The sequence below is a fragment of the Aythya fuligula genome, chromosome 4, assembly GCF_009819795.1.
Source record: "Aythya fuligula isolate bAytFul2 chromosome 4, bAytFul2.pri, whole genome shotgun sequence".
In the NCBI taxonomy this organism is placed as follows: domain Eukaryota; kingdom Metazoa; phylum Chordata; class Aves; order Anseriformes; family Anatidae; genus Aythya; species Aythya fuligula.
The window spans coordinates 32,130,711-32,148,083 of record NC_045562.1 but is presented as its reverse complement, the minus strand read 5'-3'; the positions used below and the strand labels follow the sequence as shown (position 1 = coordinate 32,148,083).

Genomic DNA, 17,373 nt, shown 5'->3' with positions numbered 1-17,373 from the left:
TTGCTTCAGCTTGAGTTTTCCTGCGACTGATTTGTGCTCGGTGGCTGTCTTTATTCTACATAATTTTTTCTTGTGCGGTATCCTTTTTTTTAGTTTGTTTTTGGTTGGTTGGAGGTTTTTTTGTTTGGTTGGTTTTGGTTTTCGTGAATTCCCCAAATGGTTTTGAGATAACGAGCGTGTTTTCATGAAGCCACGGAATTCTTCATTAGTCTATACCTGAAATATTTTAACTTATCTTATCTGAGAAATACAAGGAAAGTAAAGCCAACAGGTGTGGCTTGTCAAAATCGTGCTTTCTACAGAAGTCGTTCTTGAAGGTTTGCCGTCAATGTCAGTATCTGCTTTTCGTAGGTGGCAGTATAAGAGAGCTTGCTCAAAACTGTTGTGATTCCTGTTAAGCTACCTCGTGAGGTAATCTGGGCAGACAGAAGAGCTTTCCGAAATACGTAAAGCTCTGTGTGCTGAGTGCTTAGGATGTGTCGGTTCCTGTTCCTGGGGGTTCCTCTGCCCTTTCTCTGCTTATTGAACTTGCCGTGGTAACCTAGATACTGAAGTAAATTATAAGGGACAGCTTCATCAAACTGCAGTCTGTCTTCTTGTAGCGCATTTTGGCAGGCAGCGTAGCCTGACAAGTAATGGTAAAATGCAAATACTGCAGGTGGGTGCTCCGCGGACACAGGGAGCCGAGGGGCGGTGCGATGTCCTTCCCTTATGGGCGGTCACATCATAGGAAGGCCAAAAAGTAGGATGTTAGGGCAGGCTGCTAGATTTTCACACACATCACTTGTTATTTTAACACAGCTTGGGTTCACACCAAAGGATTCAGATGGGGTCTATTTGATGCCGTTAATCCGCTACTGCAGGAGTAGTAGTTAGCAGTCAGATTTTCTAACTGTGTTGTATAATCACCCAAAAAAATGTGAAATCAGGAGTCACAGAATCGTTTGGGTTGGAGGAGGCCTCTGAGATCACCTGGTCCGACCTTCTGCCTAGTGCTGGCAAGTCCACCGCTAAACCATGCTGCTGAGTCCTACATCTGCGCCTTTCTTCGGCACCTCCAGGGGTGGTGACTCAACCACCTCCCTGGGCAAAAGAGTCGACGACTGTTTGGCTTAATAATCTGGGATACGTACCTTCTCTTACAAAACTGCACCGAGCTGAGATTAAAGCACGGGTTTGTTATTTGCTGTGTGTGATTTAGGAGAGATTCTTGTTTTTATATGTATTCTCCAAGTCTGAGTCCCCACAAATACTTGAGATATTGCATGGACAGATTTTACACGGTTGCCTCAGGAAGGATGCTTGATACCCTAAATTTTCCTTCTTGATTGCCGTTACGTGTTAATCCTGGTGTCTTTTCAGCATGACACCAGCCTCCCTGACCCGAGTCTCCCCGCTGCCCTTCGTTGCAGGTTGCGAAGATGGCGCAGTCCCCTGGTGAGCCGCTGCTGCTGGCAGACTAGAGCTTGACCGGGCACCCCGCGACGCACCGCACTGCACCGCACGCCGCTGCTGCGCTGCTCCATGCGCCAGGCAGACCCGAGGCACTGACGCTCTCCTCTTCGGAGGGGCCGTAAGATGCATGTTATGAATTGTCTCTCCTTGGTCAATGACAAAGAAAATGGGGCCATCTCGGTCGCGACGGGATTGATGGGCGAGGACCCCACGGCGGCATCGCACCTCCCCTCACCCTCCGCGGCGCCGCCGCCCCCTGCGCCATGTCCCCTGGCCGGGGCACCCCCTGCCCCGCCGCCGCCCCCGGGGCTGCCGCCGCCACCACCGCCGCCCCCGCCGCTGCCGGGACCGACCCCCCCCCTGCCTCCACCACTGACCAACGGGCACGACAGCCACAGCAGGAAGAAGCGGATGCGGAGCTTCTTCTGGAAAACCATCCCCGAGGAGCAGGTCCGTGGCAAAACCAACATCTGGACGATCGCGGCGAGACCGCAGTATCAGATCGACACCAAGACGATCGAGGAGCTGTTTGGGCAGCAGGAAGAAACCAAGCCCCAGGACACCAGAAGTCGGTCTTTAAAGTCTTCGTTTAAGGAGACTAAAGAGGAGGTAAGAACCGAAGTTCAATCTTTCTTTTCCACCATGCTGTGGGAATTGGTATGAATCCCGTCTGGCCTTTGTTTACCTCTGTCTCTGTTGTGGTCCATTCTGACTATAAATTTGCCTTGATTTGAATGGGAGGGGAACGACAGGGAGGATAAACGACAGGGAGGATTTGTCCTTGGTGGCACAAATCTGTTTTTTAAAGAGCTAACAGTGTTTTATTATTTTTACCTGGGTAAGTGCTGTGATCTGACCACCTCTTAAAATAAATAAAAGCGAAGGGAACTGAAGGCACCTGTATTTACTTTTATTGGATAGCCATTGAGTTTTTAGTGTGAAACTTCAGTGCGTTGTAGCTTTTATCTTCAGCTCTTCCACTGTGTCCATTGCACAATCAAAATGCAAATATATACTAGGCAGGAGGGAGGAGAGTCATATCTCAAGGGTTAACATGTTCTGTATGTACTTCCGATGTCTTAGATACGTCAAGAAGGGAAGTACCGGAATGACAATGAGGCAATAAAATACAATGCATTGGTTAAGGGAATTTGTTATTCAATTGAGATAACTTTAAAGTTTCAACTTCCATAAATGTTGCTGGTGAACGCTTTTTTTTTTTTTTTTTTTTTTTTTTTTTTTTTTTGCATCTACCGTGGTTGTTCTGGACACAGAAATAACCTGCTTGATTTTTCAGCTCGAACAGAAGGTTGTTACAGATTTCTGTTCTGGTGCTGAGAGGTATACTCGAAGCACTTCCAGGTGCACTCTCCAGTAAACTGAGAAGTAACTTTTCTAGTTCTTCAGTCCTGACTTAGAGGTAGCCTCTTTTTGAAGCCTGAGCTGAATTGTCTCAAGTGATCTTTCTGTGAAGTAATTGGGGGGTAGAAGTGCAGATTTAATCACAGCTGTGTGTGTTTACATGTTAGCTTGTAAACAAAACACAGAGGGCACAGGGTTAACAGATGTGATTATGTATCAGTTTTTAGTGAAAAAATAGGGACTCAAAGCTGATGGTGTTTCTCAGAAGTTGGAAGAGATCAAAATAAAATATCAGCAAGAACAAAGTGATGCACCGATAGTGTTCATGTTGTACATAGCATAAAGAGGAATAAACCCCAGAATAAACAGGGGTTTAAAACAGGTATGAGTACTGCAGGCTCTGAAGCCCTGACATCGGGAAGAAATAATTGAGGCTGTCATCAGAGGTAGTGATTAACCTCTGCGCTGTTTTCGGGCTATGTGCATCTTTGAATCAGGATTGCAGTGAGTAGACTTCCTGTGCTGCATGTGGATGAGCACAGCTCCTTCCTCACGTGTTTCCTACGAAGCACCTGCTCCCTTCCAGGAGTGCCATGTGGTGAAGAATTAGATGTAGCAAATGTGATGATAAATGTCATAAACTGAATGTGGCCCCTAGTGTACAGCAGTTGGGGCAGGGGAAGCCCCAGTGTGCTCCAAATGTACAGCTTGAGACTTGGGGCATCTTGGGGAGCAATGCTGGAGATTAAAAATATGGGTCTGCAAAATGAGGGAAACAAACTCCCACACTATTACAATTAATGTTCTTCTGCACACATCCAGAGCTGATACCGTGGTCCTTGGCAGCTCGATGCCTGTCCACTGCCTCTGCAGGTGGCGGGCAGCGAGGGACCAGGACCTGCCTCTCTGTGCTTATCACGCTGCTTAGGTGCCAAAACGATCAACTTCCTTGTCAAGCACGCTGCAAGAACATGTCAGACAGTGGTGAGCAATTCTTGTGTGCTAATGGGTTTTGCGGTACTGGCTGCTTAGTAAGGAGGGAAGGGGATAATGCTGCCGAGCTGAGTGTCACTGGAGGCGCGGAAGCACGGGACGCAACAGCTCACATGCTCGGCGTTACTGTAGGCATTGTGCAGCAAGGGATGGAGGTCGGAGGCACAGGCAGTGTTTGTGCTCTCTATCATCAGTGCTGGCAGCTGCTGCTCACCCTAGTGTTGCGACAAATATCCTCGGTTCGCTGCAGCAGACAGGCACATGGCATCCCCGTGGCCTTGTGAAGACAGTGTTGGAGTAGGGCTGAGGGAGCTGCGGTTCTGTTCTGGCCGTGTTGTGGCTTCTGCGTCTTCCGAATTCGCGTGGTGGAATCAGTCTAGTTGTCGCCGTGTGTCAGCAGCAAATTTTCATGGTAGTTTCAAGTGCCTAAATTCAAGAATTGCTTAGTCCAAATCTGAGGAAAACAGCATCTGTCCAAAGTGACGCCCCTGTGCATGGACACAGACTGTTCTTTGGGCTCAGGTGCTCCCCTCTGCACGGTGCAGGGGCATCAGCAGGAGCTCTGAAGGTTGCCTGCAGCCGGTGTTGAGGGCACTCCCCAGAGACTGGTGGAGATGGGTGTTCATGCCTGCTGCACAGCGCGATTATGAAATCACGAGGCAGTTGGCAAAAGTTCTGTCTTGTAGGAGCTGACAGAACTGCGTTCTCTTTTAATTCCTCGCTCTGCAGTGCTATATGCATGCAATTTAGGAGCTCAGCTCAGGTTATTGAATCCCTGTTCTGGAGGCTCAGTACTAAACATCATTATTATAACTGAAGTCTCTTGAGGTTTGAGACTCACTCCTACAGCAAATGCCTTCCTTTTCATAAACAAGCCCTCACCAAACCCTTAAGGGAGATTAATTAGCATGTTTCCTTAACTAAGAGCTTAATTTGCCACTATGGTTGCGCGTAATTTGAGTCTCTTAAAAACAGGGGGTGCAGAGCAAAGTTTACACACTGACTGCAAATTACTTTCCCTGTCCTTTGGAGGTGGTGTGGCCGGCCGAGGGATCTGGCCTGGCTTCCTCCTCAGTTCCCGTCCCCCCTTCCCCTCACGTGTGCACTGGCATCATTGGGAGTGGTTTTCTGTCATTTTAGGGAGTTGGATGGCTTGTGAAAGGGTGCAGTGAATCGCAGAGCCCGTGCGAGGGCTTCGTGACAGGAGAAGGAAGGTGGAAAGGGCAAACAGCATATGTCTCTTCCCCCTCTCCTGGCTGTGCCCTCTCTCTCTTTTGCCTATACTAGCTCTAGCACTCATTCCACCTTCCTGAGAGCTGATTCAGCCTGTTAATCCAGCAGGGAACAGACCCAGCAAAAAAGCAATGAGCTGAGTGCCAGCCTTGGGGAGGGAGCAGGCGAGGAGTGTGGCAGGCGGGCAAGATGGAGGGGGCGGCCCTGCTGCCTGGCCTGCCCGGCCTGCTGAAGTGCCCCTTTCCTCAGGCACTGCGTGTGACCCAGGGAGCAGAGCCCCAAATGATGAATTCAACCCTGGTGTTCAGCAGGTTGTAAAGTGAACTGGAAGCTGAAGCAGGATGTGGTCTGCGTCCTTCCTAATCTCCGGCTCCGAGCCTGTGCTGCCAGGCTGACCGTGCTTGCCGAAATTCATGAGCTATGTCCCACTGTGTGAAAACCTGTTATTCTCATCCAGGGAATCCATGCAATGTTTTGGTTTCGCTTGTCTGTCATAAACTCACCTTGTCATGTTCCTGCTCCTCACTGACCATCTCATGGCAAGAAACTCCCGCTGCCTTCCCACAGTGACTGCAAATCTGGGGTTGAGATGAGGTCTTTTGTGTCTCCCAAAATGCTCCTCTGTATCTTTCCTGTTGGTTGAAAATTTGTCTCAGAGTTCAGGAGCAGATTTCCTCTTACCATCATCACAACTTCACAAGCTAATTTCCCCCTTCTCTTAACACAGCGGCATCTAAAACAGTGAATTAATCCAACAGTGGTGGATTAATGTTGGTTAGCTGACACTGTTCTTACCCTCCAGGGTCTGCTCCTGCTGTAGATCTCAAAAGCACACCAGCTTGCAAATGATGGTGGTGACCAGTGGGTTTGGGAGTGGACCAGCTGTCCTTCGTAAAGGATTGAACTGATTAAGAAAGGGAGATGGCAGGTGTGTGAGGCAGGGATGTTTGCATTTGCTGGCAAGCATGTCTGGCAAAGTGCAGGTGCTGAGGTGGTGCAAGGCATTTGAGCAGGTTGTAATATTTCCACGGTAAGGTAAACAGGCGTTTAATAGTGTTCTCTGTCAGGAGAGTCGAAGATGAGAGTAGAGAAAACTCTCCTGAATGGACCTGAAGTAAATCATAAGGAACCATAAGAGGTTTTCTTTGGTGTGAAAGATCCCAGTGAGCGGGGAGAGCCTGTTCTCAGTTCTTTGCTTCCCAAGTCCAGCAGTCAACCAATGTCAGTGGTACACAGCACTTCGGTGTCTTTGTAGGTGGCGAGCAGAGATCCAGGATGCGCTGCGCTGGCAGCGGTACTGAAGGTGTGCGTGAAGAGATGAGAGGAGCAGGCTTTATGAAAAGCTGGGGTAGTGCTTAAAGGGTAAAAAGCAAGCGCCTGGGAGGAAATCATGCAGATAGCTTTCTGCAAGGACCAAATTGAATGAAAGCTCAGTGGGGAAGAGGAGTAGACACTGGGAATAGATGTTAAGGCTGTTAAATCTGATATGCAGCCAGGTACTACTGAATGGGAGGTGGAAGGTACCGTACTTCTGTGCAGAGCTGGGAGGTGTGTTTATGGAGTGTCTGCCAGGTGCCCCTTTTCTCCTCCTCACACTCGCGTCTGGAAACTCCTTGAAGGTAGTTAAGTAATGACAGCTTTTTCAAACGCTTTTGATAATCTTAAAAAGGACACCAGACAAGGAATGACCAAAAACTGAGTCACGCTTTTTGATGGTGTGCTTGAACAAGAAAGTGTACAGTCAGAGCGAAAAGCATGTAAGGTCCCCGTACGTAAAAGAAGAACAACTATGATATTTGTATTATGTCATGCTGATAAGGCAAATGCAGCTTTATATGTTATCATCCCTTGTTTTTCTTCAAGTGCAGACATTAAAAAAATCTCTAGTTTTATCTGAGGTTGTAATGTACATCTGAATTGTGCCACGGAAACCAAAAGTTTACCCACGAGATGGTCAGTCTTATTGTAATAGTTACCAACTGTGACTGAAAATGAGGTGTACTGGAGATTGTCTTTGAAAATGCTTAAAAAAAAAAAAACAACCCAAAAGCTAATGTCACGATGGCAGAACTTACTTGACTTAAACCAGTAGAGAGAGATCAGAGAATTCGCAGTGACCGGAGCAATTAGGGACTGGAGCTGCAGTGCGAGAGGTCAGTGAGAGGTCCCTGCATTTGAAAACAGATTAGATAGTGCAGGAGAAGAGATAGCTGAACCTGTCCTATGTTAAGGGGCTTTCCCTTAATGATCTGTTGGGGCCTCTCAACTCCTAAGATAAGGAGAGAATAAACCATGGCCTGGCCTCTTATCTTTGCATATGCTAAAAATGAAGGGTTTCAGGCTAGTAGTCATCTAATTAAACCTGATACTCTGATATTTCCTGTGTTTCCTGGTCTTTACTGGTTTCAGGAGAGAGGAGATTCCCAGATTTTGCAAAACTTTAGAATCTGATTCACTTTTTTTTCACCATATGAAGAGGCTGTCTTCTATGTGCATGCAGTAGTACGCTGCGGATAGCACGTTAGCCATACCTGTATTTTCCCTATCACCAGCTGACTGCAGGCTATCTCTTGACGGTGCCAACTTTTTATTTATATATACATACACTTCTAATTCGTACGCTGTCACAGAGGTCAAGACACCTTTCCACTTGCCAAAACCTCAAACATCATGTGAGTCCAACAGCAGTCCTGAACATCTGTGTGTACTGAGCTGATTTATTGTGGCACTATTAGCATGAAGCAATTCTCTTGTCCTTGTATACCTCCTGATTTTCTAGCTGTTGCCACCAAAGTAGCTGTGGTAAAACTTTAACCTTCAGGACAAGATTCTCTAGAACTGTGGCTAACATCTCAGGTTTGCAGTTGTACATCATTGCAGTCAGAAAAAGCAGCATGAAAAGAACTAATGTTTCTATTTAAAATTAAGCAAAAAAAGCTAGGGGAAAAAGAAAAATACACCTTTTCGCTTAATCTCCAGAATTGTACATGTAAGATGACTTAGCAAATCATCTTTAAAGTACAGTGAGGGGAGGAGACCCATTTATTATGGGTTTCTGTTTTCATTCTAGACCAAGGAAACAGGTTTAAATGTCACCTGTCTCAGGTTTTGATTCAAGATGGGCTGGTTTATCTTTCCATTTGATCAGCGTGGCTGTTAGTCCACTTGAATGAAATCAGTATTGCATGTTGACCTCTGCTTATAGAAAGCCCCTCCTCATAGTTGCTGCGTAACCTCTGAAATACACTGATTTTGAAGTGTGTTGCTAACTAACTGTGGGGCCTCCAGACTCAGCACAAAGTATTACTTGAGCAACATTTTACAGATACAGTGTTGTCAAATAAGCAAGAAGAATGTTTTCATTTTGTAATGAAATAGAACTTTATTCCTTCCTTCTGTTAATGTCGCTGTGTTTTTACACTTTGAGAAAAGGGGTTGTGGGTGGTCTGTGCATTTCCCTGGTAAAAACTAGTTCTTTGATTAGAAATTATTTATTTTGCTTGTGGTTTGGTGGCAAGTGCATACAACTGTTTATAGCAGTTTAAGAATGATATCTGTAGTATGTACTATTCTCTTATGTATTAGTAGATTAATCCCTCTTGTTCTCTCTCTCAGGTTTCCATTTTGGATGCAAAGCGGAGTATGAACATTGGGATATTTCTCAAGCAATTCAAAAAGTAAGATTTGATTTTTCCACGCTGCTAGTGCAAGCTGCAGATATGTGCAATTCACAGTGAATTTCAGTTGTCATCAAATGTATGGTATATTGTGCTCTGTTCTGATGGAGTTTGCAGTCCTATACAAGCTAGTCATAAGTAACTACACTTCATAATTTGTTTAATAATGCTTAGTTTTGACAGCCAATATGACTTATCCCCAAACATTCAGATTTTGCTGCTGTTAGTTGAAGTGAGTTTTCAGGTGCGGTTCAAGGAAGCCCTTATATCTCATGTAATACTGCATGAGATCTGCTTTTCATTGGGCCCCCTTCGTTATAAAGAATTAATAGAAAGCTGAGGTGGGGGTTTGTTTGTTTTTGAGTAAGCTGTTTCAATGCTATCTGTATTCACTCCTGATGTTACCTTTTAGTAAAGGCATCACTCAAACTAATGTTAGAATAACATTGCTGCAGACACAGATACGGATAACCTCATTATAATTCCTTTCAGTAACACAGGCGTGATGTTTTTTTCAATTTCTGTAACTATTCAACCTACAAGTGTTAGAAATGTGTATGCTCAATTGTTTTTTCAAGGTCTGCTGAATCCATCATTGAAGATATTTATCATGGAAGAAGTGAGCCCTATGGTTCTGAATTGCTGAATGAATTTCTTAAATTGTTGCCAGAAGCAGAGGAGGTAAATAATGGTTTTACATGGAGCTTATTTTTCTGTGGAGTTCTACTGTCTGGGATCCCAACATGAAGGGCTGTCAAAAAATAAAAATAAAAAAGGGGTGTTGGTGGGGATCCAGAACCATCCTTAGGTCAGGGGATAGGAAATCCCTGAGTGCAAAGGTTTAATCTTCATTTTACATGTGGCATTGAGATTGCAGCGATTCCCTTCTCATCAGGTAACTTCACCTACCTTTAATGTGCTTTTTAAAGAAAGTACTGCTAAGGTATTTTTGATCTCTGATGTCCCTTATGAGCTTTTGTCGCATAAACACGCTACCAAGGAAAGGAACCGTCCCATGTGCATTGCAGAGAACTCTGCACTGCGGGTCAGGAAACTCCAAATCAAAGTATATCCTAATGCAAACAAATTATTTCACTTCTTTGGCACCTGCCTCGTACTTCCCTGTTGCAGTGCCTGGGAGCTGAGTGTCGTCAATCCTCTGGTGCTCTCTTATCCCTCACGGTTTGCTGCCTTCTTGGTGCATCTGGGATCTGCTTGCGCCTTGGCCCAGGTCATTAGGTTCCAAAAAGGGCAGAAAGGCTGCTCCTCTGTGCAGCACCCGTACAACTTGCTAAGGTTGTTCAGTTCTCCGAAGGATAATATAATCGCCAGCAGCACCTTCTGCTCCATTTCTGTGCCCATGATATGACCTATGTGCAAGTGCTGCTTTCTCCCTTCATGGTCCCACCCTTCAAACCCAATCAGGTGATTTAGGAGGTGAAGCTTCATCAACTGACCTGGAGCCCTGCTTAATGATGCACAGTTCCCTGTCTGCTCTTGTATTTGTACTGACCCATTAGTACATACTTGAGAGAAATGTGTAACACAAACTTGACAGAATTACCATTGGAATTGCTTGAGTGTTTCACATCAAGGTGATGGCTGAAACTCAGGAAATTGCTAGTTAACATCCACATAGAGATCAGCCTCACCTCACGTGCTTTACCACTTCAAGGTCATGCTGTCCAAGCACTTTGTTTCCTCTGTGCAGCAGCAGATCTCAGATCCAGTCACTAGCAAAACACATTATTTTTCTGTTGACTATTCAACCCTAAATTGAGCTTCTTTTGCAGGGAATCTTGTTTAAAAAAAGTGGTGTTAATTTATTATTATTTTTTTTAGAGTTAGATGATATCAGCAAGTTTAAATGTGTAATATGAGAAAAAGCGGTGAAAATAGTTCTGAAATAGTTCTGGCGGCTCAAACTGTTTCCCCTTCCCCCTTTTTTGAATTCCAGTGCACATTTCTATATTTAAACAAAATTTAACTTTCTGGGATTTATCTCTCTGGGCAGGCAGAGAAAACGGTGGAGTTTAAGTGACTCCTAGGTAACTGTGCATATTGAGTGCAGTAAGCTGAGAGAAAGGTATTTTTTCTTCTTTTGCTCTTTCTGGTTTAGATCTTGGTTTTTATTTTAACACAAGTTGAAAATGTTTCAAAGGGTGTACTGCTGTGTGATTTAAGTGTTGTAATTCCACTAGAAGTCTAATGTGCATTGCTGAATTTTGTCTTTTGGAGCATGACAGTAGTAAAAATGCATCCTCCTGCTAACTATTGGTAGGCAGCGCGTGGTTTCCGAATCCCCAGGAGATGGTCCTCAGTACTCAGCTAGCCACGTTGTAGATAGATCCAGTTGGTGCTGCTCAGGGTTGAGAGGTTTGTTTATTTCCAACTCGGTGATTTGACAACAGGCCTACCCATCAAGATAGCGGGACCATAACACTTAAGAAGTGCTTTTAAGGAGCCGCTTCAGAAATTAATGGAAGAGATTCTGTGATGTAGAGCACTATTAGAAATTATGGGGCATCAGATGTTAGATTTGTTGTTGTTCCCAAGGGAAGGCAGAGAAGAAGCTTGTTCTCGGTGTGAAAATACTTGTATTTTATTTAATGAATTCCATGCTTCAGAGATCTCTTTACTCATGGTCAGGAAAAGGAAAGACCCCCTCTCCCCATTGTTGTTCTCCCTGTAATTGTTTCATTTCTTGGAGCTTTCACTGCTTCCTGGGAATGGGAAGCTCTGTACAGTACCACAGCTATAGCTGGGGTGGGACAGGGAGAATATGTTAAGTGTGTGTGTTGGTGCTGCCGTAATGGAAGAGTGTTTCAGTGCCTTCACGTCCTCATTCTTCAAGTGCTCAAAGAGTGAGTGAGTCCAATAACTCGTTTGCTACTTGTGGCTCCTAGAATATTAGTGCAGTAAAGAAAATCCATCTCTTTAGAAACCTTAGAGATTTTGTTGTTTGTCTTTCTCAGCGCTTTTTTTTTTTTTTTCTAAATGTATATTAATTTTTCTCTTTGTATGCCCTATTCTTTTTTGTTAGTTTATCATCTGCCTCCTAGTCTTGAATAGTTGCCTCCTGAAATACGGATTCATGGTTTACTAAGGGGAAGGCATCAGAACCATACAAACATACAAATCATCTGAAGTCACTGGAGATATCAGATGAAGGGGTGCTATTTCTTCTGGTGTTCCCTGTTTAGTTTAATAGTCCCTAATTGTTTTTTGATCTAGTGGTCATAGCACGTGACATAGCTTTGGCAAGGTGTCATCATCATGTCATCCTACTGCTGTCATGTCCCTGGAGAATGTTGCACGTGTTCTCAGCAAGCTATCTCTGGGATTACCCTTGGATACTTCCCATCCTTTTAAAGACCAGTTTTGTTGTTGTAGGGGTTGAGAATTGCCCTGAGCGGAGACCTAGGCAGTCAGCTCCTACAAAGTTAGTTGTTGTTTAGTTACGTGTTCTGTCTTGGCTGTCCTTTTGCAGTTCCCCCTTTGTATGTCCTTCATTTCAGCAGCTCAGCTATTTGCAGTTACATTTCCCAGTAGCACAGTTGTCTTGCAAGTTAGAATGAGGTCCAAGCACCCTGTGCCGGGCATATACTCCGCCCTGATAGCTGCGTGTTTGGAGATGTCTTCTTCTTTCTTTTATATGGTACCATAAACCTTTAGTCTGTCAAAATGAAAGCAGGGTGGGAGGAACACCATTACTGGTCACAGCTGTAGGAAGGGCAACTCTGGACCGCCTCACTCCTTCATTATGACCAACAACCTTTACAGTTTATCTGGTGTGGATAAACACTGGCTTTATACTCTAATCTTATCTAGAAGTGTTATGGTATATAGTCACATTACCTCAGCATTCTCCTAGTCACTGCTTTGACGTGTGCAACACATTTTACACCGTTTCAGTCCGTATTATCTCAGACATCTGAGAGGCATTCCAGCATCTTTGAGATGGAACAGCTTTTTGGGAACGGAAGCTGAAGACTCAGGCTAACAAATAATTTACCATCTGCTGTCTTTAGGATTATTCTTTTTGCGTTGCTGTATTGTGTCAACTCTACATGCAGAAATAGGTGTCAGTACTAGTAATTTTCTAGCTTTTCTTCCAGCTATGAAAGCTGTTGGGATTGTTGCGTGTAAATGGCAAGTACTGTCTCTTTGCTGGATGTTTTTTTTCCGATGTGAATAAGACCATTGTTGAAATATTGGCACTGCTGTGAAGGCTTCTTGTCACACTGAAAATGTTTAGGTATTCTCAAATGTTTAATTTGAAAAACTTGACAAGTTCTTGAAACTGGCAAACCCACAGCTTGCTGCAGTGTTTCACTCAACAGTTCAGGGCTGTGAGTGGCACCAGAGTAGCCACAGTAGCGTGGATTTAAAAAAAGAAAAAAAAGGAACAGGAGAAGGTCTAAACATTTCTAAATCCGTTAACAGGTAGGATAGGTTCTCTGACTGAATAAGCCTTATTGGAAGGTGCCTTATGGTGATTAGCAGCTCTGTAAGAGGAAGAAATGCCTATTTGGATTCTCCTTTGCTTAACCCCTCTTGCAGCTCATGTTGATTTCCAAGGAGCCTTTGTTGTGACTGAAGCAATGGCCTTCTCTGATTCATCACTTCTGAACCGATTCCTAGCTAAGTTTCTTAACTGCGTCCTGTTAAAACAGCTGACAACTGTTACTTGTTGTTCCTGTCCAAAACAGAGAAGCTTTTAGCTGCTTGTATGTGCACATCGTCGCGCTGTTCAGCAGGCCCCGACTGGTAGAAGTGGTGAGAGTCCAGTTTTTAATGAGCTAGAATAGCTAGAATTTGTTTTTTAAATATATACAGAAGAGAGCGTATCATACTACTAATCAGTGCACCCACACACATGCACGCCCAGGTTATCAACACAATGTCTTCCTTCACAATCTCTCAAGCCCGTCCTTTGCTCTTCTGCTGTTTTAAAACCCTAGTCATCTGTCACCTGCTTTACTGGAATTGTTTCTGTCTATCAGCTCTACCCTTCGCAAACCATGTTTGTATAGCAACTGTCCCCTCCTTCCTTCAGTCAGCACTCTGTACGGCTGACCATCCTTCAGGGCTTTCGTCTTCTGCTTCCTTTTTTTCACCCCTTACATTAGCTACGGGTTTTTCTCCTTTTCTGTTTACCATTAGCTGATAGAGGTTTGCCACTACCCAAGCATGTGCCCCATGGTATCTCACCACCTAATACATTAGCTGCTTTCCCATACGCCCTCGTGATTTGGTGTTTTTCAGTTGTGTTGTTCTCTAGTGCCCTGAGTGTTTCCAATGTTATGGAAATATTTAAAAACAAACAAACAAAAAACCCACCACATACACAAACAACAGAGAGATGTTTACTCCTCAGGACTGTTGCACTTGTCTTTACTTATTTATTTGTAATATGGGGAATATTTGACTTAGCTGATTGGCACGTGGGAAAGCACTTAGTTAGAGACATATATTTGAGGATGAGTGGTGTACTGATGTATACCCTTCTTCAGAGATCTTGGATTTCTATTTAGGAGTGCAGCATATCTGTTCTACGCCCCAGTAAAATCCCAGAAGTTGTAAGTAAGTACTTCTGGTAACCAAGAAATGTCTGAGAAGTTGAGTGGCAGGAATGCAGTAGCTCTCCTATCTGTAAGGAATGATATTTGCAGTAGTCATAATTAGTCCAAGTGTTCACAAATCAAATAAAAGATCAGGCTTTCCGTGTTTCATAACTGAAGCAAATTATTTATGTGAGAACCTCCAGTATCTAAAATCTGATGTAGTGTGCATGGGCATGCATGGACAGTGCAAATGCATATCCCATATACAAATATGATGAAAAAATGAAATTAGTAACTCTGTGCCCAATTTGAGTAATACAGAACTGAGCATACAATACAATTCTGCTGTCTTGCGTGTATGCATTACACTGCTGTGTCTTGTTACATGCGGTTGTGGAAAAGATTTTGTTATGCTTGGAGAGAGGAGGTCAAGGCTGGAAATGTTTGAGTTATTCATTGTGATTTTAAAATAAACCACATTTTTTTAAGCTCTTTTGTGTTCTCAGACTAATTATAAACCTATCTATTGTATCTTCTCACATGATTAATAGCAACCATTGTTGACAGTGCCCGTAGTTTCTTTGCAATTCCTGGCTGCGTTGGGTGTTTTGGTTGGACTCCCACTTGTAGGAGTGCTGGAGGTTGTTGGTTCTCGTTAGCAAGACTGAGGCAACGTGGCTGTAGAGAGAAGAGGCCTCTCCCATGGGCTTCTGAGTAGCCCTGGAACACGTAGGGGCAGCCATCCAAAACTTCTGAGCTTTGGTGTATAGAAGCTGTTAGTTCAGTTTATAGGGAGTGTCAAAAAAGTAACTTTTATTTCTGCTTCATGATGGGAGAAAGGGACTTTTTCAGTTGTGAATTGAGTATTAAAAAGGGAATGCACATGCAAGTGGTGTTGTAACTTCATTGAGGTGTTGTCCTTAGCCATTCCCCAGAGTATTTCCAGTTTTAAGACAGGGTTAACACGGGATTCAGCCTCCTGTCTGGAAAACTGAAATTCACAAAGGGAACCAGGCTATGAGGTGCTGAATTGTAGGACAAAAGGGACCTCGTAACTCTTCCCTGTTTGTGTTTTTGTGGAGTGGGTCACTGTCCTCTACCTTGCTTGGGTTTGGGACTTGTTAGTGAAGATTCTTTGTTATTCCTTATAAAGGTAGTTTTGGACATCTAGGGCAAAGACAGCGGGGTTTAAGATGGCTGATGTGGGATGGAAAAAGCGTAGCCATGCTGTGAGAACATCTTTATTTTAAGGATCATTACACAGACTCTCTTTTGGGCTGGCAACTGCCCCAAATTTTTGCATTGTGACATTCACACCCCATCCTACCCATCAGAAAGCAGCCAGGTGAATATCTTCTGTTTTGCTTGTACAGGAAAACTCCTCTGGGTGAATTCTGGGGTTTTGACGCCCTTGTACCACTCCAGGCATTTTTCCTGGTACAGGGTGGGAGAAAGTGGATTTCATCCAGCGTCCACAAAAAGTTTTGAAACATTCGACTCCCAGGGAAGCAAAATTCACATTGCAGCATTAACACTCCACATAAGTAACATTGATTCTGCTTACAGCACTACATTTAAATGTAGTTCAGGCAGCATAAGTTAATATTTGTGTGAGTATCTCAGGCTTTGTTCTTCACTTTTTGTGCATTTAAGTATTAAAATCGCATCTTTCTTTAAATGCCTGTGGCATCTTGGTGATTTGCGGGTGGCAGTGGTGTGCTCCTTTTGTTTTTTTGTTGTTGGTGGTTGGTTTTTTCCGCCCATGAAAATCTGAATGCCTGTGTCCTTTATAGGCAAATTGATGTTTGCAATATACTAAAACAAAGTTGGAGAATTTGCAGGTTTTGTTGCTTAGAAAGTAGACCGCTATGTTTTGGGAAGGTTAAAGAACCACCTGCAAAGACTGCCTGAGATATTTACTATCTCCCGCCCCCCACTTCATAATGTAGGGGGGAAAAAGTGTTTATTTGGGTTTTGTTTCTTGCTTGTTTTAACACCTTAGAAATATCAGGAATGTTGAGTCTGGTCTTTCCTGTTTTTTGTTGGCAGACTTCTTGAATGACTCTGTAAATTAGGAGTTTTCTCAGGCCTCAAATAAATGGTATGCAGTTTGTCTTTAGAAGGAGCTTTTGTCCGAATATCTTGAGTTAAATGGCAGGTTAGGAAATTGAGTTAGATAGCCTGAATAAAAATTGCTTTTTTGCTTGGAATTCTCTTTCTGGCAGAAGTTTTTATATTGGTCTGTTTTGTTGTTGGTTTGAAATTTGAAAAGGAAGCTTTGTTATTCTGGGTTTAATTTCCAATTTTTGTTTTCTCTTTACTAATGTGCTTTTAACACCTCTGTATTGTATGGTATGGAAAAGAAAGAATGGGAATAAAGCGGAAAAAGTGATTTAAGAATCCTTTTATTCTGCAAGTGCCGATTTTTTTTTAAAATCCCTGATTTAGCATAACCTGTGTTGTCTTTCACTATAGATCAGTATTGCTCTTTTTTTTTTTTTTTTTTTTTTTTTTTACAATGTGAAATCAAAATAATAAAAAAAAAAAGCCACAAACAACAGCAACAATATATATAAAAAAAAAAAAATCTAGAACTCATGGATATCTTGTTAATTCCTGGCAGCCTGAAAACTGTTGATGCCCTGATGGAGTGTGTCTCTTTCCATGATATCTTAACAAGCTTCCTAAAACTGAAAAGCAGCTGTGTAAATGTGGTTATGAATGGGCCTTAAGTGTAATGTCATAAAAGGGAAGGCTGATGGGTAGTGTTTAAATCAGTGGAAGTGTACAACTGATACTGGATGTGAACTTGTTGGTTGAATGAAGCAATAGCATAATTGTGAGTGAGCTCTGCTTTTGGACACAATTGCTGTATTGGGAAATGTGGAAGAAATTCCAGTTATACTTAAGTGTATGTGCATGTATTTTCCCTTTCTTCTGTATAAACATATACTAAGTATGTGGGCAGATCAGTGGCTTGCAGATCATGCAAATATATGGATTTTGGTGGAGCTGGGAAGGAAGATTGACAAAATGAATGCAGTGATAGTTCCTTTACACGTAAACGCTGTCTCAAAATACTGACC

General features: G+C 43.4%; 1 protein-coding gene across 1 annotated transcript in view; it reads left to right on the top strand.

Moving 5' to 3' along the window:
* The first annotated feature begins 1,538 nt into the window (after positions 1-1,538).
* FHDC1 (FH2 domain containing 1) overlaps positions 1,539-17,373 on the top strand; it is a 32,089-nt gene continuing 16,254 nt past the window's right edge. The window contains exons 1-3 of the mRNA XM_032187103.1: positions 1,539-2,064; positions 8,659-8,720; positions 9,299-9,401. Coding sequence (XP_032042994.1) covers positions 1,579-2,064; positions 8,659-8,720; positions 9,299-9,401 — 651 coding nt within the window. The 5' untranslated portion in view covers positions 1,539-1,578. The remainder of the gene's footprint in view (positions 2,065-8,658; positions 8,721-9,298; positions 9,402-17,373) is intronic.